This window comes from Hemitrygon akajei, chromosome 1 (assembly GCF_048418815.1).
Source record: "Hemitrygon akajei chromosome 1, sHemAka1.3, whole genome shotgun sequence".
NCBI lineage: Eukaryota > Metazoa > Chordata > Chondrichthyes > Myliobatiformes > Dasyatidae > Hemitrygon > Hemitrygon akajei.
In genome coordinates this window covers 89929282-89953644 of record NC_133124.1, presented here as the reverse complement: position 1 = coordinate 89953644, position 24363 = coordinate 89929282, and the positions used below count along the sequence as shown (strand labels likewise).

The 24363-nt window shown below is 38.4% G+C and overlaps 1 protein-coding gene across 18 annotated transcripts in view; it reads left to right on the top strand.

Annotated features, from left to right (window-relative positions):
- Nucleotides 1-24363, top strand: part of LOC140728745 (focal adhesion kinase 1) — a 527596-nt gene that overhangs the window by 361353 nt on the left and 141880 nt on the right. For 12 of the 18 annotated variants that reach the window (XM_073047795.1, XM_073047782.1, XM_073047790.1 and 9 more), the window contains 2 exons: nucleotides 365-417; nucleotides 16859-16876. In XM_073047795.1, coding sequence (XP_072903896.1) covers nucleotides 365-417; nucleotides 16859-16876 — 71 coding nt within the window. The remainder of the gene's footprint in view (nucleotides 1-364; nucleotides 418-16858; nucleotides 16877-24363) is intronic. The other 6 variants (XM_073047746.1, XM_073047765.1, XM_073047735.1 and 3 more) reach the window with 1 other exon arrangement.

The window sequence follows — 24363 nt, the reverse complement described above, 5'->3', positions numbered from 1 at the left end:
AACATGGCTTTCAGAAAACAGAATACTGTATTGGCCTGAGTTAATATGGTTGGATGTTCATCATAAGTGTATGAATTATGTTTTAAAACTACGCTTAAAATTACAACCAACTACTCCATGTTCAGTTTCAACTTAACTATATTTAATTCCTGTGTATACAGTGATAGAAATTATGTGTTTGCCATGGTACATCCTTCTAACTTTAAAATGGTAGCTCCCATTTATAGCAAGTTCCCTCCCCCTGAAAGGGAATGGTCGAATCCTATGCAATTATTGTAAATAACCCTTAGGTATGCGGAATGAACTCATTGCAGAGATTGCTGAAAATGCATAATATTGATCATTTTACACATTCATTTTTCAGGTTGTCAAATAGTGAAAAGCAGGGATTGAGGACTCGGGCTGTCTCAGTCTCAGGTAAGATGAAGGTTTGAAACTTGTCACTTTTAGTGGGATGTAGAAGCTCATGCAGAGAGTGAAATTATACATTTCCTTTGCATTTTCAAGTTTTTAAAGGTGTATCTTTGCATTTTGTACTAAGGAATTTGTGGACAAGGGGAAAATAAATTCCAAACCTTAATCATTTCTGCTGCTTTAAATTAAACAGATTTGTTTTTATGCTTTCTTGAAGCATGTGGCTTAGTATTTTGCACATCAATTTACATTTGAAACAAAATATAACTTGGCTCATAAACAATTCCATATTATACTAATTATTTCACACCTAAAAGGCCCATTGTAATTGGTCTTTCACAAGAAGGGAATTCTCAATGCATCACCAATAACGTGTTGTGCCTGAAAAGTTGGTGTAATGTCAGCTCCTGTGTGATAATTACAAATTTCTTGTTGTTATTATATTGCAAATCTTATAAGTTCTTAAAGGGGTACAGATTGGAAAAAACGATTGGAATTAGAATTTTAAAATTAGGCCCTTTGTCTTCCAGATGGTAAAATAATGAGTTGAACCTGATGACGTTAAGAGGTTCTTGCTACATCATACTGAAATTTATATTTAAAGATTTCTTTGCTTGTTAATACAGTACTCATTTCACCAGCTGTTTTACCCCAACAAAGGAACTTATTTTCATCTAATCTTTTGAAATTGTTGCAACATTAAATTCTGCTCCATAAAGTTGTGGCTTAACAGATTTATGAAATGAGTACCTATGTTATTTATGATGTAGCAAAAAGCATTGATTAAAATTAAATGTTTGGTTGCTAAGTTGGCATAAAAGCTAGACTCAGTAAGCCACAGGCCTTTTTAACTCTGTTAAGTTGAAATCAACATAAAAAATGTATTCTTTCTGAATGTCACAGGGGCTCCATCCTATTTTCAGGTCGATCACAGATGAATGTTAAATGTCAGTCAACTGAGAACAAATAGAAGTTCATTGAAATTTCAGTCAAAGCACAGAGTGAGCTGTGTGTTGTGACCTCAGTGTTAAAATGACGATGAGGCCTAATATTGGATGTGAAAGAACTTCTTGTGTAAGAATTATTTTCAGTTTTCTGTTATAGGATGTCCATGGAGTTGATAGTGGACTGCAATGATTCTTGAGCCCTTAAGCCCTTATGAAGTTTGAAAAAATATAATTTCCAAGTGGTAGTACCTTTTAATCAGATTAAGATTGTACCTCTTACAAAATGTAGGCAAAGCTGAGGGCATTAATTGCACCAGTCATCATTCTAAATTTTGTTTAGGTTTGTTGCAACTTGGTAGGATAGAGAAGAATAAAAGGAAAGATTTCATTTGTTTAGCACTTTTCATGATCCAAGGACATTCCAAGTAACTTGACAATTATTAAAGTGTCATCGCCATTTCATTGAAGGAGGTGCAATAGCACCCTGTTTGTGCGCAGCATGATCTGCAGTAAGGCATATAGTATCATTTATGTTTAAAATTATATTTATTGAAGTTAAATATTGGCCAAAATTATAGAGATAACCTATATACAATTGCTGGAAAAATTTTGTGAACCCTTTGTAATTGTCTGGTTTTCTGCATAATTGCTCATAAAATGTGGTCTGATCTTCATCTGTCACAATTACTGACAAATACAATCTTCCTAAACTAATAACACACAAGCAATTGTGCTACTTCTCGTCAAAACTGAACAGACCATCACAGTTGGGTACAAAAAGAAGTATATGAACTGCTAGGGTAACACCTTCTACAAAAGCTATTTGGAGTCAGGTGTTCCTATCAATAGGATGAGATTGGAGGTGTGAGATGTCTAGGTGCTCTGCCCTATAAAAGAGACACACAAAGTCAGGTTACTGACGGAGCCTGTTCTTCTCAAGAAAGAAGAATGTGCACTATGTCTTGATCGAAACAACTTTCAGAGGACCTTGGAAGAAGAATGATAGAAATGCATGAAGCTGGAAAAGGCTACAAAAGCATTTCTAAAGACCTGAGTGTTCTTCAGTCCACAGTAAGAGAAATTGTCTACAAATGGAGGAAATTCAGTACTGTTGCTACTCTTTCTTGGAGTAGGCGTCCTGCAAAGATCACACCAAGAGCACAAAGTTGCAAAAACCAAAAAAAGATGGAGGACTGGTCTTACCAAACTTTAGATTTTATTATTGGACAATTAATATTCGTTATATTACTTTTTTGGATTTATGATATGGATGACCAAGATCACTCTTCATGGTTACAGTTGGAGGAAAATTCAATAACGAGGTTTTTGTTAGCTTCTTTATTAGGAGCTCACCTTCCATTTTCGCTCTCCAGAATAGGTAGACAAGCTCTCAACCCTATTGTTAAACATACTTTAAAAATTTGGTTTCAGTTTCGTAGATTTTTTGAATTAAATGATTTTCTACTTTCTAGTAATATTTATTCTAATTTCTTTTTTAAACCATCAACTTTGGATAAGGCTTTTTTAACATGGAAAATTAAGGGAATAAAACCTTTTTTAGGTTTGTTTTTACAGGACTGTTTAATGTCTTTTTTTGTAGTTAATGGATAAATATGATATCTCTAATACACATTTTTTCAGATACTTACGGGTTAGGAATTTTTTACGTGATTTTTTACAAAATTACTCCTTGGCCTGCTCTTTAAATTTGGCTTATGCTATTTTTCAGCTTAAACCTTTTCAAAAACGATTCATAGCTATCATTTATAAACAGTTAATGAATGCTCGCGTGTCGCCTAATGATAGGGTTCAACGCATCTGGGAAGTAGAACTTCAACATTCACTTTCAGATAATCAGTGGAGTAAAATTTATTATCTAGTCAATAATTCATCTATCTGCGCACACCATACTTTAATTCAGTTTAAGATAGTACACAGGGCCTATATATTCAAAGATAAATTGGTGCATATTTTTCCTAATATAAGCCCTATTTGTGACAGATGTAACATAGAAGTGGCTACTCTAACTCATATGTTTTGGTCATGTGTAAGCTTAAACAATTTTTGGAGGGATGTGTTTGGAATATTATCTAAAGTTATAGATGTGAGTGTTCAACCCAATTCACTTACAACAATTTTTGGGATTATTCCAGAGGAAGCAAGCAAAGTGTCAGCTTCCACTCAACATGTGATAGCCTTTTCAACTTTACTGGCTAGGAAAGTTATCTTGCTATACTGGAAAGAATCTAACCCACCTACTGTTTTTTATTGGCTCTCCTCCATTATGTCATGTCTAAGCTTGGAGAAAATTAGAAGCCGGACATTTGATACATCCTTTAATTTTGAACAAGTCTGGTGACCCTTTATTCAATATTTTCACATGATTTGATTTATTTTTTTTAAATTTATTTTTCTTTATTCTATTTTGGGAAAATCCTTATCTGTGAAGGTTCGCAGATAACTGGAAGGATGTTTTTTTTCTCTTTCTCTTTTTTCTAATTTTATCTTCAATTGGACTGCCCAATCTTTCTTTTTCTTTCTTTTTTCTTTTTCTTTTTTTTTTGTTTTAGTTTAGTGGGGTTATTTCCCTTTATCAAATAAAATTTCCAATCTTTTTTTATGATTGCTATGAGGAGTTGTAGTTTTTTTGACAATATTGTATATATAACAGTGTATAACATTTTACCTATCTGATTTTGACATTATATACTTACTGTTTTTTTATTGCTGTTTATATGTCTTTTGTATTATCTGTTTGCTAAACTCCTCCTCTGATTTGTATATTCTTTATTTGAAAATCAATAAAGAGATTGAAAAATGAAATGAAAATGAGCACAACGTGCAATGCTGAAAGAGGTGAAAAAGAACCGAAGGGTAATAGCAAAAAGCATGCAGAAATCTCTAGAACTTGATAAAGTCTCTGTTCATATGTCTGTGATAAAAATCAAACACTGAACAAGAATGGTATTCACAGAAGGACACCATGGAGAAAACCAATAAAATTGCTCTGTCTCAAATTTGCAAAAGACCTCCTGGATTTCTACAACACTTCTGGGACAATGTTCTGAGACAAAGGTTGAACTTCTAGGCAGAAGTGCACACCATTATGTTTGGAGGAAAAAGGCCACTGCACACCAACACCAAAAACTCATCCCAGCTGTGAAGCTTTGTGAAAAAGAGTATCATAGTTTGGGCCTGCTTTGTTGCCTCAGGGTCTGGACAGCTTGCAATTGTTGGGAGCAGTGAATTCAAAATTGTATCGAGACATTTTATAGGAGAATGTCAGGATAGCGATTCATCACCAAAAATTTAATAGAACTTGGATGATATAACAAGACAGTGATCCGAAACAAGAGTAACTCAACAACAGAATGGTACAAAAAGAAGAAAATTTGTGTTTTGAAATGGCCAAATCATAGCCCAGAGCTTACCCTAATTGAAATGCTATGGTATGACCTGAAGAGTGCTCTTCATGTAAGTATCCCAGAAATACTGATTAACTTAAGCAGTTCTGCATGGAGGAATGGTCTAAAACTGCCCCTCACCATTGAGCAAGTCTAATTAGCAGCTACAGGAAATGTTTGGTGCAGGTTATTGGTGCTAAGGGAGGTTCTACCAGTTATTAAATACAAGGGTTTACATACTTTTTTCAGCCTGGACTGAATGATTAAACAATATGTTTAATAAAGACATGAAAATTACAATTTTTCGTGTGTTATTAGTTTAGGCAGATTGTGTTTGCCTATTATTGTAACTTAGATTTTATGTGTAATTATTCAGACCACATTTTATGAGTAATTAACGCAGAAAACCAGATAACTGCAAAGAGTTCACAAACTTTTTCTTGCAACTGTACTTCAAAATAATGTCCATGGATTTATAACGTCCATCTCAGTGGGCAGAGGAGCAACATTTGATCAGGAATTCTGACAGCAACACATCCTCAGTACTGCACTGGAGAGGTAGTCAAGATTTTTGTGTTCTATGTCTCCAGTGTGTGGAACCTGAATCTATGAATGCCTTAATAAGCCAAGTCCTAGGATACAAGCTGAAAACAATTGCAACAATGATGTATCCAATTTAAGTCAAGAGCAGATATGAGTAATATAGGGGACAAGTATGGTGATCATTTTTCCCCATTTTGTTTCTAGTTATGAAATATTCAGCTGGTAATGAATCCCTAATAACCATGAACATCAAGAAACCTAACAGCATTTGATATTTTAAAATTTAGACAACTCGTAATGTATTTAGTAGTTATTAGCAAAATGCATATCTAGCATATTGTAGGCATCACTTGACAAAATATTTGGTTATGTTTTAAAATATGAACATCAATCTGATCCTATGTAGGGGCTTTGTCAGCTTGGCATCTTATTCTTAGGTACGCCTGGTGCTACTGTCACCATATCCTTTTGTGTGCTTTCAACCAAGAGTAAATCTTTGGCTTGGTGGTAATTGTAGAGTGAAGGAAATGCCAGACCAGTTTATGGTGATGCAAGTTTCTGCTGCTAATGCTGACGATCAATGCTGCCTCATGTTTGCCCAATTTTGAATTTCCAAATCTGTTCTGTGCAATTATAGTGTTCAGCAACACAATTTAGGATGCTTTCTGTAGAACCATCTCCACAGGACTGTGTGTTAGTTGCTTCTACCATTGCTATCAAGGACAGGTGCATTCTTTAAAAATAGTTAAAACAAGCCCAAGTTAGCTTATCTGGCAGGTGTTCTTCCAGATGCAGCCCTCTACTGCCATCTTGGTAATAGACATGGAATCTGCCAACCAGAAGATATTTTCTTTCTCTGTTAATTTAATATTGTCAATGCTGCTCCATACTGAATAACTCTTGGAAGGACTGTCAATTCAACAACTGGAGGAGTTGACATATTGTCTCTGAGATATGATTCTTGATGACTATGGCATAATTTCCCAGAATCATCAAATAGGACAATTCTTCCTCTTAGATACCTAACCCCAGATGTTTGTGAGAAGATTTTGTAAGGTCATCAGGGATCAGAGTGACTTTGCCATGTTTGAATTTGGGATCCCAGTTTGGTGCAGGGGAGTCCATCCAGTATTTAAGAGGAAAATTTGAATGGTGGACTAGTGCAGCAGATTTATGTTCCTGTAGAGAATAAGTGAACCAGATAGAGTTTTTACTTTACTTCTAGAAGTTTCTGTCATCATAATTGCTAATGACCTTTTATTTCCCCTTTAAAAGCTCAGTTCTTATCAACAGGATTTAAGTTCCAAGCTACCGTGGTTTTGATTTGAACTCTGAGATCTCTGTTGTTTGTTCAGGCCTGAAATTAACCCGTGAACCACTACTATACTATTTAACACAGAAGAGGGCAGACTTGCTCTTTGGTCCTGTTGTTTCTTCAGAGCTGTATTACATTTTTTACATGCCCTTACCTCCTACACCACGAGCTTCTGCATACAGCATGTCATTCTCTGTAACCTCCATCATCTTCAACTGGATCCTACCACAAAACCCATCTTTACCTTCCTTGCCCCCACTTTCCACTTTCCACGGGGATCACTTTTTCCCTTGTCCATTCATCCCTCCCCACAGATCTTCCTCCTGGCGTTTATCCCTACATCTTCAACCTGCCAATTCATCTCCTCCGTCACCACCATTCAGGGTCCAAACAGTCCTTCCAGGTGAGCCAAACTTCACTGCAAGTCTATTAGGGTCATCTAGTGTATTTAGTATTCACGGTGCGGCCTGCTCTGCATCAGTGAGACCTGACATAGATTGGAGGAGCGCTTTGTCAAGCAACTTTGCTCAGTCTGCAACAGGAAGTATTTTCTTTTTGGGAATGTATATATCCCTTCCCCCCCACCCCTTAACCCCTCCCCCCTAACTTCCCTATATAAAAAAAAGAGAAAGTAAGAAAGAAAAAAAAAGAAAGAGTGCCTGGTTGTTGGAAGATCTCCACATGCTCCATGGAGTTCTTAATAACTTTAGTATATATATTTATTTCTTTCCCCAAGTAACCAATTGTTTCATCTTCAGAGCACCTATATATTTATTCCTGTCTTTTGTAAATAAGGGCACCAAATTTTCAAAAATGTTTCATATTTATCTCTTAAATTATAAGTAATTTTCTCTAATGGAATACAGCCATAGATTTCTTTCTTCCAACAATCTATACTTAAATATGTATCCGATTTCCAAGTAACTGCAATAGCCTATTTGGCTACTGCCAGTGCAATTTTTATGAATTCTTTCTGATATTTATTTAATTTGAAGGGATTAAAAGGGATTAGATACATAGGGGATTGTTTTGAAGGAGGTATATTAATGTCATTTGATCAATTAAAGAATAAATATAAAGTATCAAATAACACTTTATTTTGTTACTTTCAACTAAGGGCTTATATAAGAGAAAAACTAGGTCAAACAATGTTATTGCCGAAATCTAATGAAATAGAAATTTTAATTCAAAAAGGAAATATTAAAAAATTTATATTTTGTATGTATAATTTGATTCAAAAACAGGCAATTAAACAAGGAGTCCATAAGTCAAGACAAAAATGGGAAAGTGATTTGAATATTAAAATTGAAGAAACAAATTGGTCAAGACTATGTCTTGATAGTATGACAAATACAATAAATGTTCGGTTAAGATTAGTGCAATATAACTTTCTACATCAATTATATATTACACCAGGAAGTATTTTCTGATGAACAACCATTTTAATTCCATTCCTCAGTCATTCTAACATGTCTGTCCATGGCATAATGTAGCCACTCTCAGCTTAGAGAAGCAACACCTCATATTCTGTCTGGGTAGTCTCCAACCTTACAGAATGAACATTAATTTCTCTAACTTGTGGTCATTTTTCCACCTTCCCCCATCTCTCTTTTTCCATTTCTCATTCTGGCACCCCTCTTACTGTTTCTCATCTCACCTGCCTATTATCTCCTTCTGGTGGCTTCTCCTTTGTCCCTTTCTCACATGGTGCACTCTCCTTCTCCAGTCAGATTCTGCTTCCTTCAACCCTTTACTTTTTCCACTTTGCACGTCCCAGCCAAATGGACAAAGGAGTCACACAGAGAGCAAACACTGTGGAAAGCAGATGTTTGGGGGGGGGGGGCGGGTAACGATGTGTTTAGTGGTAGGATTCCATTGAAGATGGGGAAAGTTGCAGAGAATGAGGCCACACTCAGATTGGAGGAGCAATAACTCATATTCTGTCTAGGTGGCCATCAAATTGACAGCATGGACATGGATTTTACTGCCCTTTACCCTTTCCACGTCAGCCCTTTACTTTTTCCACTTCAGCCTTTACCTTTTCTTTTTTTTCTTTTGCTTTGTAATTTATTTTTTATTGAAGTTCATCATCAAGCAAACATTTCCATAAGATGTATTTCAGATATTGTACATATATATCATATAGTCAGATTCACCACAAATCTCCACATAATAGTTATCTGAGGTATACACTTATAGAAAAGAGAGGAAAGAAAGAACAAGCAGAAGGAGAAAACTGTACAAGTAGGGAGTGATTTTTTTTACAACATACTCATTGATTTGTGAGAATAAAATCAGGCCTATGAGATGTTACGTAGTTAAACCATTTTTCCCAGTATGAATCAAATTGATTCAACTTATGATTAACAGATGCTGTTATCTTCTGCATTTTGTAAATGTCCATTGTAATTTCCATCCATGCATTTAAGATTGGACTCTCCTGTGATAACCATTTCCTAGTAAGAATCTTTTTACCAGCCACCAGCCGTATATTCATTAAATATTTATCTCTTTTCAACCATTATTGAGGTATATACCCAAAATATATGGCCTTACTTTCGAAGGATATTTCACATTTAAAGATGTATTGTATCCCACTCCAATAGTTTTTGATAACAGGGCATTCCCAGAAAATATGATAATGGTTTACTTTACTTGGCATGATTAACTTATTATTATTTAATTATTTATGGTTTTATATTGCTATATTTCTTCACTATTCTTGGTTGGTGCGGCTGTAACAAAATCCAATTTCCCTCGGGATCAATAAAGTATGTCTGTCTGTCTGTTTGCATTTGGATTTCCACAATTTCTCCAGCAAACAGGGAGATTACTATCATAATGGGATTTCTGAGAGGGTGTAATAAAATACCTCATCAAGTTTTTCCATCCAAACTCCCTCCATTTTTGTGAACTGGTACACTTCCATTGATACCTCCATATTATTGTCCATTCTTCCTCAGATATAATTATCCCTCCTTCCTTCTCCCATTTTGTTTTAATGTATGAAGTTGAATGTGTTTTAAGATTTGACAAACCCTTATACATGCTTGAAATGATTCTACTACCGTTATCTGAATTATATGCTTTTCTAAATAGCTCTATCAAACATGAACTTGCCTTGGTTACATTTTTAACCATCCTATTAACATATTGTCGCATCTGTAAATACCGATAAAAGTCTTGTTTTTCAAATAAGTATTTCTCTTTAAGCATTTCAAATCTGAACAGTGTTCCTTCTTTCATTATATTGCAAAGAACTGTTATTCCTTTAGCTGTCCAGTCCTTAAATCTAGCATCCAGTTTAATTGGCGTAAAATCCGAGTCATATACACACCATTTAAGAATTGTAAGATCTCCCTCTAGTTTATACTCTTTTATAACAGTTTTCCATATTTTAAGAGTCCATTTCACCCATGGGTTATCAATAGTATTTATGTACCTTTGTAGATTGTTATCAGCCAAAATTGCCTGAGCCCTTTACCTTTTCCACTTATCCAGCTTCTTATTTCATCCTCTTTCCATCTATCAACTGCCAGATAAATGTTCTTGCCCAGAAACGTTAACTCTCCATAGATGAAGCCTGACCTGCTGAGTTACTCCAGCATCTTGTGTGTGGTACTCTGGATTTCCAGCATCTGCAGAATCTCTTGTGTTTACCTTTTTGCTTTTTCTCCGGCTCCCCTTTGAAAGTTGCTGTTGTGTCTGTTTCTACCATACTTTAAGAAGATCTGCTTGAGGTATTTAAAAATGCCATCTCACTCCTGTCTTGTTAAATTTAAAAATATCTAACATCTGTGATAGATTTTGTTAAGCTGCCTGTAAATGGAAGCCATTTCTGCCAGTGTTCTTTTTGAAAAATACGATTCCTTACTGTACTTTCATTTGATCACCTCCATCAAATCTCTTTGTAATTATGTTTACCTTAAGAGGAAACTACCTTGTCTAATATGTCTCCAAATTACTGAAATCACCATCCCAGTCTTTTTCCATCTTGTCCAAATCTCCCCAACCCTAATGTATTCCTTAAAAAAAAAATCTTTTGGCTTAGTGATGATTTCATACATGCAGATTTCCTACATTCAATCCCGTAATATATTAAAATAATCCATCAATTTCTGCCTTAAATACATCCAGCAACTCAGTCTTCATGACCTTTTTGCAGAATGTTTACAAAGGTTCCTCATCCATTTAGAAATCTGATGGCAGAGGGTAAGAAGTTATTCCTGAATCACTGAGTGTGTGCTTCTGTACCTCCTCCCAACGGTAACGGTGAGAATAGAGCATGTCCTGGGTGGTGGGGGTCCTTAATGATGGACACTGCCTTCTTGAGGCACCACTCCTTAAAGATGTCTTGGATACTACAGAGGCTAATACCCATGATGGAGCGGGCTAATCTTACAAGTTTCTGCAACTTATTTCAGTCTTGTGCAGTCACCTCCCCATACCAGACTGTGATGCAGTCAGTATATTTGTAGAAGTTTTCAAGTGCTGTAGTTGACAAACCAAATCTGCTCAAATTCCCAGTGAAATATAGCCACTGCCTTGGCTTCTTTATAACTGCATCAATATAGAAACATAGAAAACTTACAGCACAATAAGGCCCTTCAGCCCACAAAGTTGTGCTGAACATGTCCCTACCTTAGAAATTACTAGGCTTACCTATAGCTCTCTATTTTTCTAAGCTCCATGTACCTATCCAAAAGTCTCTTAAAAGGCCCTATCGTATCTGCCTCCACCACTGTTGCCGGCAGCTCATTCCACACACTCACAACTCATGACATCTCCTTTCTGCCTACTCCCCAGCACCTTAAACCTGTGTCTTCTTGTGGCAACCATTTCAGCCTGTGAAAAAGCCTCTGACTATCCACACGATCAATGCCTCTCATCATCTTATACAACTCTATCAGGTCCCTCTCATCCTCTGTTGCTCCAAGGAAAAAAGGCCGAGTTCACTCAACCTATTTTCATAAGGCATGCTCCCCAATCCGGGCAGCATCCTTGTAAATCTCCTCTGCACCTCATCTTCCTCATCCTTCCTGTAGTGAGGCAACCAGAACTGAGCACAGTGCTCTAAGGGTTCTGACCAGGGTCCTATATAGCTGCATCCTGGTTAGGTCCTCCGAGATCTTGCCATCCAGGAACTTGAAATTGCTAACTCTCCACTTCTGATCCCTCTATGAGGATTGGTTTGAGTTCCCTCAACTTACCCTTTCTGAAGTCCACAACAGCTCTTTGGTCTTGCTGACGTTGAGTGCAAGGTTGTTGCAGCAACAGCACTTAACTGACTTACAAATCTCGCTTATCTCGCTCATGTACACCCTTTCGTCACAATCTGAAATTCTGAAATCAGAATCAGAATCAGACTTTAATCGCCAAGTTCCTATGCACATACAAGGAATTTACTTCCGGCATCAACCCTTTGAAGAGCAAAAAGAATGTTGTTTTGCAGTGAGATCACTGGTATATTTTTTACATATTCCAAATGATGAATAGTTTAACAGTATTAATTGCAATGCACTTACACTTTTGCTTTGAGTACTTACTCAACATGTTGCATTAAACCTAAAGGCATTGACATGCCACAGGATGGCGCTATTGTAGTGCAGTTCTGATTTAAAAAATGACTTGTTTATTAAGGCAAGCTTGTTGTGTTCAACCTACTTTTCAGTATTCCTGTTGGTTTTGTTCTAGGTTGCAGTTTTAAGCCTTTGGACATATCAGTACAATTCCTTCTTCAGTTCCTGATTTCACTAAGCTATTCTTAAATTCCTGTCACAGCTGCTGAGATGTTGGGCCTGATCATGCCAGGACAAGCTTTCAGTCTACAGTTATCATTAACAGTCACCCTGAACTCTTCTGGTCTGGAAGTGCAAAACCACCTAATAGATCTCCGTCTCATAGGATTGTTGATGACCAAAATTCATTGCCGTATTCAGGATTCCTATCTCCTCCCTATTTGGACTCCTTTCCATCCTCCCATGGTCTCTGGCTTTCTTGCATCTGTTTTGGTGCTGACTGCTTCCACATGGGTGCTTTCAAGATATCTTCCTTTTCCCTCAGCTGTTATTTATTTTCCACAACAATTGATAGGACTTTCAGCCACCCCTGTTTCATTAAATGTGATTTTGGTCTCACTTTGCCTCTCATCCTACCAAGTTCAAGGTTATGATTTCCTTGGTCTTTCCCCCATCCATCACTTTGAGGCTCCATCCTCCACCACCTTCATACTGTAATTGATTTTCAACATAGTCCTAATGATTAATACATTTGATTTTATCCTTGGTAACGCATTCTTTAATTAATTATCATCTGAAGCTTCTGTCTGTCAGTAAAAATATTCCCAATGTGTCATTGATTTTATTTTAAATGATTAACCCACATCTTTGCCAAGTTACTGTAAGTTTATTTTGTTCATTTATTCTTCTGTTACCATTGATGTCACTTTATTTATTTATATATAGAAGCAGTAAAACACACTGGCCAAAAATTTGTATGTTTGATTCAAGTTTTGACAATTTTTGCTCTTTCTTGTGGAAATAATGGCAATGTGGCACAGTCAGCTACTACACGCCAATTCAGCCCCCCGCCCACCCCACCGACATGCACTTTTAAAAAAAGAGAACAAAACACATTGTTTAAACAAGTGATGGAAATCTAAATATACTTGATCCCCAAAAGCATATAGTAATTGATTATCATTTTGCGATCACTTGAAGGTGGCTTGGAAAATCATTGTTCCTTATTGACTAACATTAGTTTTCTGTAGATTCTTCTCCTCCAGGTTTGATAATGAATGCAGAATATAAGCTAACAATCTCATTTTAGACTGGTAGCAGGTTGTCAAAGTTAGAATCCAAGAAGAAAGCTAAAGACTTTCTTGGGAAACCAGAGAGCAAAGTGGAGGAGTGAATTCCCACTGCTCTTTCTCTGTAATTCTGTTAGTTCTACAGATAAGTCTTTATCATTGGGGCAAGATTTTATTATTATTTGCAATGTGATAAATATTGTAGATCAAATTATTGTTGCAACTATGCATCTTCACTTGGTATGAGGGGAAATCATTTTCACAATTTCCATTTGATGTAATCAATTATGCCAAAGCGCTATTGCTCTTGTTATAGTAACTTGCATCATCAGTTTCTTTCCTCTGTGAAAGGTAAGAAATTTTACACTGCCCTTATTATCCATAAAGGATAGGATCTGGACTTAAGTAAGTTAAGTCCAGATCTGCAGGTTAAGTAAAAAAAAATCACAGATAACCACTAAGACCCTCTCCTTTGTACCCAGTGCACCTCCTAAATAAGCATAAATATGCTCTTAAATATTCTAAAATTGTTAATGCATTTTAATAAATGCACTAAAGACAGTCATATGAACAAACGATGATCAGTGATGAGATTAGATCGTGCAGCTCTAAGGCAGTGAAGACTGGTCTCCATTTGAAAAGGCACAGCTGGCACGTGATCTGGAATCTCAAAACAGACCATGATTGGTTCCTCCGTGTGTATATGTATATTTGTATATTCTATTAGAAAAAGTCAAGGTAGGTCTAGGAGCTGACCTGTCAAGTACAGGAATTTGCAGGTAACAAATCAGTGGATAATGTACACTTGAGTGTAAGTGGATAGAAAAAAAAATTATGTGCAATATTATAGAAGCTGATAAATCTCTATTTTTGTTATATGACAGGCACAATTTATCTGGAGAAGATAAATTTTAGGAAGTAGTATGAAATAGTTTGTATTTTTATCAAGATCTCCAATCTTTCCCACATAAGGAGGAAAAATACTGTAGACTGTACTGTGTACTAAGTACTGCGGGTGCTGTTTTGACTTGGAGATGCTGAGAGACCCTGCTTCTGCAGGAGTGACCTGTGAATAGATGGGTCACTGTGGCACAAAAGAAAATCTTGGATGTGGCATTCAGATGTCACATCCAAGACTTGACTTGGGCAATAGAAGCTTGAGAGAATTCAGAATGAAAATCAAACATTTAGCATTATTGCTGTAAATGAGTGATTTTATTCACAATTTACTTTCTGTGGACAATAGATTGCCTATTACTTAAAGGTATGGCACCATGTGATCTGATTTCTAAAAAATATAGAGATAATGAATATAAAGCCTATGCAAATAAAATAAGCAATGGACATTAAACAACAGAAATGTAGATAAATAGGTAACATACTACAATTTGGGAGAAAACTTTCATCTCAGGATAAAGTCAGTGAAAGTAATATGCTTTTGTTGCTGTGGGTTTAGTAACTTTGAGGTACTTCATAATTTTAAAAAAAGGATGTTTCTGTTTGTTTATTTTCCTTTTTAAGAATATTTTGCATTTCATCCTGATCTTCAATCTTTCCTTTATTCTTTGTCATTACTAAAGGAATGAATCATTACCAGCCCAGAGTAAAGAAAGCCAGGCGCTTTCTTCCTTTCATCCTCTGTTCTCAACACACAACCGAGGGTACTGGATTGTTGTTTTGCATTTTTTAAAACACTTTATGCATTGCTTTGATGAATTTAATTTCAGTCTGTAGTCTAACTCTTCAGTTTTGTGATTGAGGTTGCATATTAGTTTTTAAGCAGCATTTCTGCTTATACCTCTGTGATCCTTCGTTTGCATTTGTGCCTTATCTGTCTGATTACTCAGATATTCAATAAAATCATGAGCTTTCTATTTAAAGGTGATTTATATGAATGGATGCAATATTTTATGTGCATTAAATGAAAAGGCCTAGTAGTCTTATATAACTTAAACTGGATTAAACATGAGTAAAATTCATTCTGTTTCCAAAAACTGAAATTTACTAATAAATATTAAGAAAAATCTTAAAGTACAAAAATGGGTTTATTGACAAAGAGAAAGCAAGGCAAATTATATGATGCTTCATCAGAAAGATATAAAGGTCACCTTCAAGTAATTTGTATTTGCATGATGTAGATTGGGTTTAGTTGATAGCTTGATCACTTGCTCAGCTTGTTAACTAATTCTGTCTTATAGTTATGCTCTTTGGACCAAAGACTGTTGTAATTCTTGGATTTTTAATTTGTGCTTCTCAAAAAGAATATGGAAGTTTTTTGTTAAGCACTGTAATACTTATGCATTGCATTAACCATTCATTATTTTGGTTCCTTACTTCAAGTTGAAAATAGAGCATAATGACAGAAAATTATGATTTGTTGTCTTGTGTTTTCTAACATATTAACAAATTTGCTAAGTTTATGTCATTTCATATTGCATTCCTTTCAAACCAAGGCATGCATAAAGGAACGTTTGAGTAAGAAAACTATCTCAATTTGCTTTTATTTTAATAAAAATACACTTCTTGCCCACATAATACTAATGTGATAATTGGTATGCATATTTGCTTTGTTTGAAGAAATATACTGAAAGCATTTAACACCGTGTCCAAATAATTTTTCATTATTGCTAATATAAAGAGCATATGGACAGAACGTTAGAACACATGTTGAGAATTTGTTTTATGATTACTATCGATTAATTGTTTGGTTTTCCTCCTGCTGCAGCTGAGGCCTTCACAAAGCTTCTGATATTGTTGCTTGAGAAACCGCAGTGAACAGATTAGAAGCCCACAGCAAAATATTTTCTCCTGTCAGTTTTCATTCTCATGTTATCATCCTGTTGCCTTATAATAAGATGCATTAGTTTGTTGAAGAATCTGGTTTGCATTCACAGTAGGCTGCTAACATTCAAACCTGCATCTGAACCCAGCTCATATTGATTGGATAGAAGTTTTATCCATCTATTATCTTCTGGGTCCCAAGAAAATACGGTTTACTGTTTTGTTTGCCTTGCAACCATGAATTAACAGCTAATTTGTTTAGCAACAGTAAAACAATGTTAAGGTTCTTTCTCTTAGACATACTAATGGACAAAAGTAGAGTGAACTCTTCATTACAAGCTGTACAATGCAGTCTGTGTGATGGTTCCATGTGCTGCTGGAAATAAATTTCATTTACAGAGGGTTATCCTTAGCAAATTTAAGGATGAAGCAATGAGATATTAATGGTTGCAATAACTTTATTGATGCCTATATTTTAACTAAACCTCAACTTAATTTTCATTTTCTGGCAATCTTATTTTCTTGCATTTTCTGACATCTTTGAAAATTACACATTGCCTTTTACTCTTGCCTCTGGTAATAATTTAATTTTCCACTTTTCTTCCCCTCCTTGTTTCTCCTCCTTTCTTGCTGCCTGGATTCACAGATGAAATTAGTGGGGACGGTATGATTTTGTTTAAATTTAAAATTATGATGAATCCATATTTGCTAACAACATTAATGTGTGTTTTAGAAATTGTTCTTGATTTTAATTTCTGGTGTAATGGAAATATACAGACCCATCTCCATGCATATACTCTGACAGTGTGTACTTAAACCTTTAACATTTTCAAGAACTTTAAGTTAAAATTTCACAATATTATGTTATCTCAATCCTGGTTGTAAATCAAAGTCTTCCATAATAATTTACCAAAAATGTAAAGTATTATTTCTCCTTTCTCCTTAGTTGATATTTGAGGGGCTGGGCAAGGCAATACTTTTTGTGTCAACTTCCGATGGCCGTGGTTTGTCTCAAGCTTTTGTGGATGTGTCACAGATCAATATAGCACAGACCTGAGCTATTTTGTCTTATCAAATCCGTGCTGCTCCTTGTAGAATATTTCCCTGTCACTCTGTCTATCCAACTATTTCCTCAACTTATTGTTGACTCCTTACTTAGCTCTTGCATAAGTGATTCATAGACCATAATAAAAAATGCTATCTTTAACCCGTAGCCTTCTGAAATGTTTGGCACAGTTCTGTGGGCCGAAGGGCCTGTATTGTGCGTAAGTTTTCTGTGTTTCTATAAATTTGGAAAGTTGCTGAGCCAATCATTCATTGTTTGCTCCAATGACGACAGCTCTCCTCTTCTCCGTCCCATCCTTCTGCACCACAGGGTCAGACTCAGTGCCAGAGGCCCTGCCACCGTGGCTCACACCTGGTCGGTCGTCCTCGCCAACAGTATCCAGGATGGTAAACTTATTATTCAGAGGAATGGCTACAGGGGTGCTCTGCACTACCTGTCTACTCACCTTCGCTTTCCCCCCTCTGACTGTCACCCAAACCTGCTTCCGGCAGCCTAGGTGTGACTACCTCCCTGTAGCTCTCATCTATGACTGCCTCATTTTCCCTTATGAGTCAAAGGTCATCCAGCTGCTGCTCCAGATTCCTCACACGGTCTTCCAGATCGCCCAGCTGCATGCACTTCTGGCAGATGTGACTCTGCGGGAGAGGGGAGTTCCCCCAAGACTGCCACATCACCGTCTCAGGAGGCATTGTAAAGACTAACTGGGAACAAACTCGTCCTCTGCCTCTTCTCGTCAAAGCCTCTCAAGTCAAAGCCTCAAATCTCCACTCCTTCACTGGCCGCTTTCCACAGGCCACTCCACTTGAGCTACCCCTCTATTTATTTGTTTGAACTTTTCAAACTGCTTGGTCACCTGACCTTGATTGCCTAATCAGCTGCTTTCTGCTGAGTCTGAGCTGTTCAAATCCTGATTGTCTACTCAATGGCTTTCTGCTGAGCTATTCAAATCTTGATTGACTTGATTGCACAGTCCAACTGCCAAAACTGCCAGAATCTCTCGAGTCCAAGCCTAAAATCTCCACTCCTTCACTGGCCCACTCACTCTCTGGCTGCTTTCCACAGCTTTTTCTACCTATCACCTCCCAGCTTCTTACTTTATCCCCCTCTCCCATCTGCCTGGCTTTACCTATCACCTAGCCTGTCCTCCTTCCCGTCATCCATCTTCTTACTCTGGCATCTTTCCTCTTCCTTTTCAGTCCTGATGAAGGGTCTCTGCCTGAAATGTCGAGTGATTATTAATTTCCATAGATGCTGCTTGACCTGCTGAGTTACTCCAGCACTTTTTGTGTGTTTCTCTGGATTTCCAGCATCTGCAGAATCTCTTATGTTTAAAACTTGACATGTGTGTCAAAGTTTCAAGTTTCAAAGTGTATTTATTATCAAAGAATTTATACAGTATACAACCTTGAGATTTGTTGTTTACGGGCACTAGCAAAGCAAGGAACTCAAAAGAACCCAATTTTAAAAAAAGACCAACCCCGCCCCTCCCATCCCCCAGTACCCACAGAGAAAGAGAAAAAGCACACAAAATAAATCACATGAACAATAGAAGCAAGTAACAACGACATTCTGAACCAAACTGAGTTCTTAGATCCAAATCCCCGGAGCAGCCCAGAGTAGTCCCAAAGCCTGTATTCAGTTCAACATATTATCGGGGCATATCATCACAAAGTTCGCAGACACGAAGTACAGCAGCTGGGGACAGTCTGACAGCCTTAGTGTAGCAGAGAGAGAAGGCTCCAGTCTGAGTGGGCTGGTGTGTAAATTGTGCGAGCCTCACGCTAGGACCTTGCTGCTGATGAATTGCTCTGGGCCAAGATTTTCCTGCCGAAGGAGCCGTTCTCAACATCTCCAAATCGGCTTGTCTCCCAGAGCAATCCAACCTCATCTGACTCTTGACACATTGCCTTTCCAGTTAGATTGACCAAACAGCAGATTGTACCTCACATTAGGACCCAGGCCTGTCATAGCGAGTGACTCTGGGCCTTGAACAAGCTGCTTATCGATTCATTTCAGACCTGGATTTTTGCATTATTGCAGTTACTGTGTATTTTTAATATCGTGTTTAAAAATGCATAGCTCTGTTCTTCCTTTCGGTAAAAAGCAAAGTGCTAAAATACTCAACAGATTTGTAGAGATAAAAACAATGCCATCCCCTTCTCGAAATTCCTCCGTCTCCACCACATCTGCTCTCAGGATAAGGCTTTTCATTCCAGGACAAAGGAGATGTCTTCCTTTTTTAAACAAAGGGGCTTCCCTTCCTCCAACATCAACTCTGTTCTCAAATGCATCTCTCCCATTTCACACACATCTGCTCTCACCCTATCCTCTCGCCACTCCACAAGGGACAGGGTTCCCCTTGTTTTCACCTACCACCCCACCAGCCTCCGGGTCCAACGTATAATTCTCTGTAACTTCTGCCACCTCCAACAGGATCCCAACACCAAGCACATCTTTCCCTCCCCCCCCCCACGCTTTCCGCAGGGATCGCTCCCTACGCGGTTCCCTTGTCCATTCATTCCCCCCATCCCTTCCCACTGATCTCCCTCCCGGCACTTATCCTTGTAAGCGGAACAAGTGCTACACCTGCCCTTACACTTCCTCCCTCACCACCATTCAGGGCCCCAGACAGTCTTTCCAAGTAAGGCGACATTTCACCTGTGAATCGGTTGGTGTAATATTCTGCGACTGGTGCTCCCGGTGCAGCCTTCTAAATATTGGTGAGACCCAATGCAGACTGGGAGACCGTTTTGCTGAACACCTACGCTCTGTCCGCCAGAGAAAGCAGGATCTCCCAGTGGCCACACATTTTAATTCCACATCCCATTCCCATTCTGAAATATCAATCCATGGCCTCCTCTATTGTCAAAATAAAGCCACACTCGGGTTGGAGGAACAACACCTTGTATTCTGTCTGGGTAGCCTCCAACCTGATGGCATGAACATTGATTTCTATAACTTCTGTTAATGCCCCTCCTCCCCTTCTTACCCCATCTTTATTTATTTATTATTCCTTTTTCTTTCTCTCTCTCTCTCTCTCTCTCTCTCTCTCTCTCTCTCTCTCTCTCTCTCTCTCTCTCCCTCCCTCCCTCCCTCCCTCCCTCCCTCCCTCCCTCTCTCTCTCTCTCTCTCCCTCCCTCTCTCTCCCTCTCCCTCTCTCTTTTATCTCTCTGCCCCTCTCAAAATCACTCCTTGCTTGCTCTTCATCTTCCTCTGGTGCTCCCCACCCCCTTTATTTCTCCCTAGGCCTCCCGTCCCATGATCCTCTCCCTTCTCTAGCCTTGTATCCCTTTTGCCAATCAATTTTCCAGCTCTTAGCTTCATCCGACTGTCTTCCCCTATCATTTTGGATCTCCCTTTCGCCCTCCACTTTCAAGTCTCTTACTGTCTCTTTCAGTTAGTCCTGATGAAGGGTCTCGACCAGAAACGTCGACTGTACTTCGTCCTATAGATGCTGCCTGGCCTGCTGCATTCCACCAGCATCTTGTGTGTGTTGCTCGAATTTCCAGCATCTGCAGATTTCCTCATGTTTGTGAAGATTTCAAGTTCAAATTTAATTACAAGTTCAACCCCATAGAAGCCGCTGCACCCGAGTGCACCACTATCTGATCTGGTTGATGACTACCTGATTTTATGTTTTTGTATTTTGTTTGTCAAAAATTAGTTTTTAAACAAAACAATTGCAAAATCAGTCTATGTTCAAATTTTTTAATGGCCTTGATGCCTGTCATATCAATATCTTCCAATTTCCCTGTTCAAAATAATAAATTATATAGAAGGCATTACACTTAAAAAGTAGATTAAGAACATCTGAGACAAATACCATAACAGTTTCTTCCTCGGATCTGATTGTATGACCATTACAGTTTCAGTTCACATTTCCCATCCTATTTCTGTAGCCTTTAATTTAACTAATATCCAAGCTTTGTTGATTTCAATTTTGAATATATTCAGCAACTATGGATCATCATCCTTACTTATTATGTCTACGCAAACTAAAGAAATTCCTTGTTGTCTCAGTCTTAAATGTTCTGAGAAAAATATCCTGAGTTCTTGACTCTTCATTACTATTATTTCACTTTTAATAAAACTTAATTCTCCATAACTTGTGTAATCACCTGTGAATGTAAATGTGTATTATTTCTCTACTATCCTATTGTTTTCTTATTCAGGGTTTTAGTTTATCCTGTTTTAGTCTCTAAATTTACATTTCTATTCATAGTTCCCTAACTGCCTCAGCTAACCCGCTTCAAAGTTCAAAGTACATTTAATATCAGTGAGAATGTATCTCGTACACAACCTGAAATTCATCCCCTTCAGACATCCATGAAACAAACTACATCAAAGACCCCCAAACCTTTCCTTTGCACAAGCAGCAGCAAAAAGCATCGACCCATGCCGACAGAAGCACCCTCCCCTCAACCATAGAAGCATCAAAGACAGACAGACAGACATACTTTATTGATCCCGAGGGAAATTGGGTTTCGTTACAGTTGCACCAACCAAGAATAGAGTAGAAATATAGCAAAATAAAACCAGAAGTAATTAAATGATAATAAGTAAATTATGCCAAGTGGGAATAAGTCCAGGACCAGCCTATTGGCTCAGAGTGTCTGACATTCCGAGGGAGGAGTTGTAAAGTTTGATGGCCACAGGCAGGAATGACTTCCTATGATGCTCAGTGTTGCATCTCGGTGGAATGAGTCTCTGGCTAAATGTACCCCTGTGCCTAACCAGTACATTATGGAGTGGATGGGGGACATTGTCCAAGATGGCATGCAACTTGGACAGCATCCTCTTTTCGAACACCACCGTCAGACCATTGATCAAGAGCACAATATACTGCAGTCCACAAAACCAACACTTCGATATCTCAGGTGATATCTCGATATCACCTTCGATATAGAAACATAGAAAATAGGTGCAGGGGTAGGCCATTCGGCCCTTCGAGCCTGCACCGCCATTCAGTATGTTCATGGCTGAACATCCAACTCAAAACCCTGTACCTGCTTTCTCTCCATACCCCCGATCTCTTTAGCCACAAGGGCCATATCTAACTTCCTCTTAAGTATAGCCAATGAACCGGCCTCAACTGTTTCCTGTGGCAGAGAATTCCAGAGATTCACCACTCTCTGTGTGAAGAAGTTTTTCCTCATCTCGGTCCTAAAAGGCTTCCCCTTTATCCTTAAACTGTGACCCCTCGTTCTGGACTTCCCCAACATTGGAAACAATCTTCCTGCATCTAGCCTGTCCAATCCCTTTAGAATTTTATATGTTTCAATAAGATCCCCACTCAATCTTCTAAATTCCAGTGAGTATAAGCCTAGTCGATCCAGTCTTTCTTCATATGAAAGTCCTGCCATCCCAGGAATCAATCTGGTGAACCTTCTCTGTACTCCCTCTATGGCAAGAATGTCTTTCCTCAGATTAGGGGACCAAAACTGCACACAATACTCTAGGTGCGGTCTCACCAAGGCCTTGTACAACTGCAGTAGAACCTCCCTGCTCCTGTACTCAAATCCTTTTGCTATGAATGCCAACATACCATTTGCCTTTTTCACCGCCTGCTGTACCTGCATGCCCACCTTCAATGACTGGTGTACAATGACACCCAGGTCTCGTTGCACCTCCCGTTTTCCTAATCGGCCACCATTCAGATAATAATCTGTTTTCCTGTTCTTGCAATCAAAGTGGATAACCTCACATTTATCCACATTAAATTGCATCTGTCATGAATTTGCCCACTCACCTAACCTACCCAAGTCACCCTGCATCCTCTTAGCATCCTCCTCACAGCTAACACCGCCGCCCAGCTTCGTGTCATCCGCAAACTTGGAGATGCTGCATTTAATTCCCTCGTCTAAATCATTAATATATATTGTAAACAACTGGGGTCCCACCAAAGAGACCATTGATCAAGAGCACATTATACTGCAGTCCACAAAACCAACACTTTGATATCTCAGACAGGCTCTCTCTCACCAGCGAAGGAAAGAGAGATCACTCCTGCAACAATGATAACGGAAACCAGCAACTTGGTGTTCTGATGTTATAATCTTCCTTGTTGCTTCTCCAAGCCCCTCCCCGCCTCATGGATCAACAAACTCTCACTCTCCGTCGAATGGGGGGGTGGTGGGTCACTCGGGCACAGGGGCTTTTCTCTGACAGCAACTTAACAAACACAGCACCTGTGGTCTCAGTGCTTAAGTTTCCTACGATCTATCAGTCGGCAAAATCAGCAAGGAACCGGGTTGCCCACTGGGCTGCTCCCCAACTTCTGACCTCCCAGCCTCGAGGGCATACGTCTCCCAGACTGCTTCTGGAGATAGCCCTGCTAGGCTCACAGTTAGACCAAAAGCCCAGTGCATGTGAAGAACTGTAGTTTGAACTGCAGATCAGAGACTCCGACAGAACCACAACCTTCTTGAAAAGTAAGACAGAATAGAAATAAGCTGATTTGTGATGAACGGAAGAAGTCAGCTGGGTCTGCAGGATCCACTGATGCCATCTTTCCTACCTTTCATACCTTTGTTTAATTTAAAACTGGTTTTGGATGTCACTACATTCTCAACCAACTTAGTATGAAAAGCTACCATATTATGTTCTTCCTTTCCCTGAGGATCAATGTTATAGAACCATTATTTAACACGTAGCATCCGTGACATCAATTTACGTAGCATCAATTTACCCCCATTCGCCTAGGTTGAACCGCCGTCACCCTGCCAGTAGTGCAATACTTCGGTGTAAATACGGTGTAATGCCCCCCCCCCCCCCCCCCCCGTGCACGCTCACAACACAAATATCAGACAATACATCAAAGGCGAGTAAGTAATTACAACTTTATAGTTATTTCTTAGTGATGGGTTAGTAGAAACACATAACCTAAAGGCGCCAAATCAGTAAGTTTATCAGTTTGTGCACATAATATTTTAATACATTGGAGCTCACTCCTCCAGTTCCATCCACAACGACCTTCCAAGCCTTCAGCTACCGTCCGAACTGCTGACGTCCAGTATCTGCCGCCCTGGAACCACTGTCCGCTGCCCACACGTCCATCCTCCTCGCTCGCCTCCTGAAAAAGACTG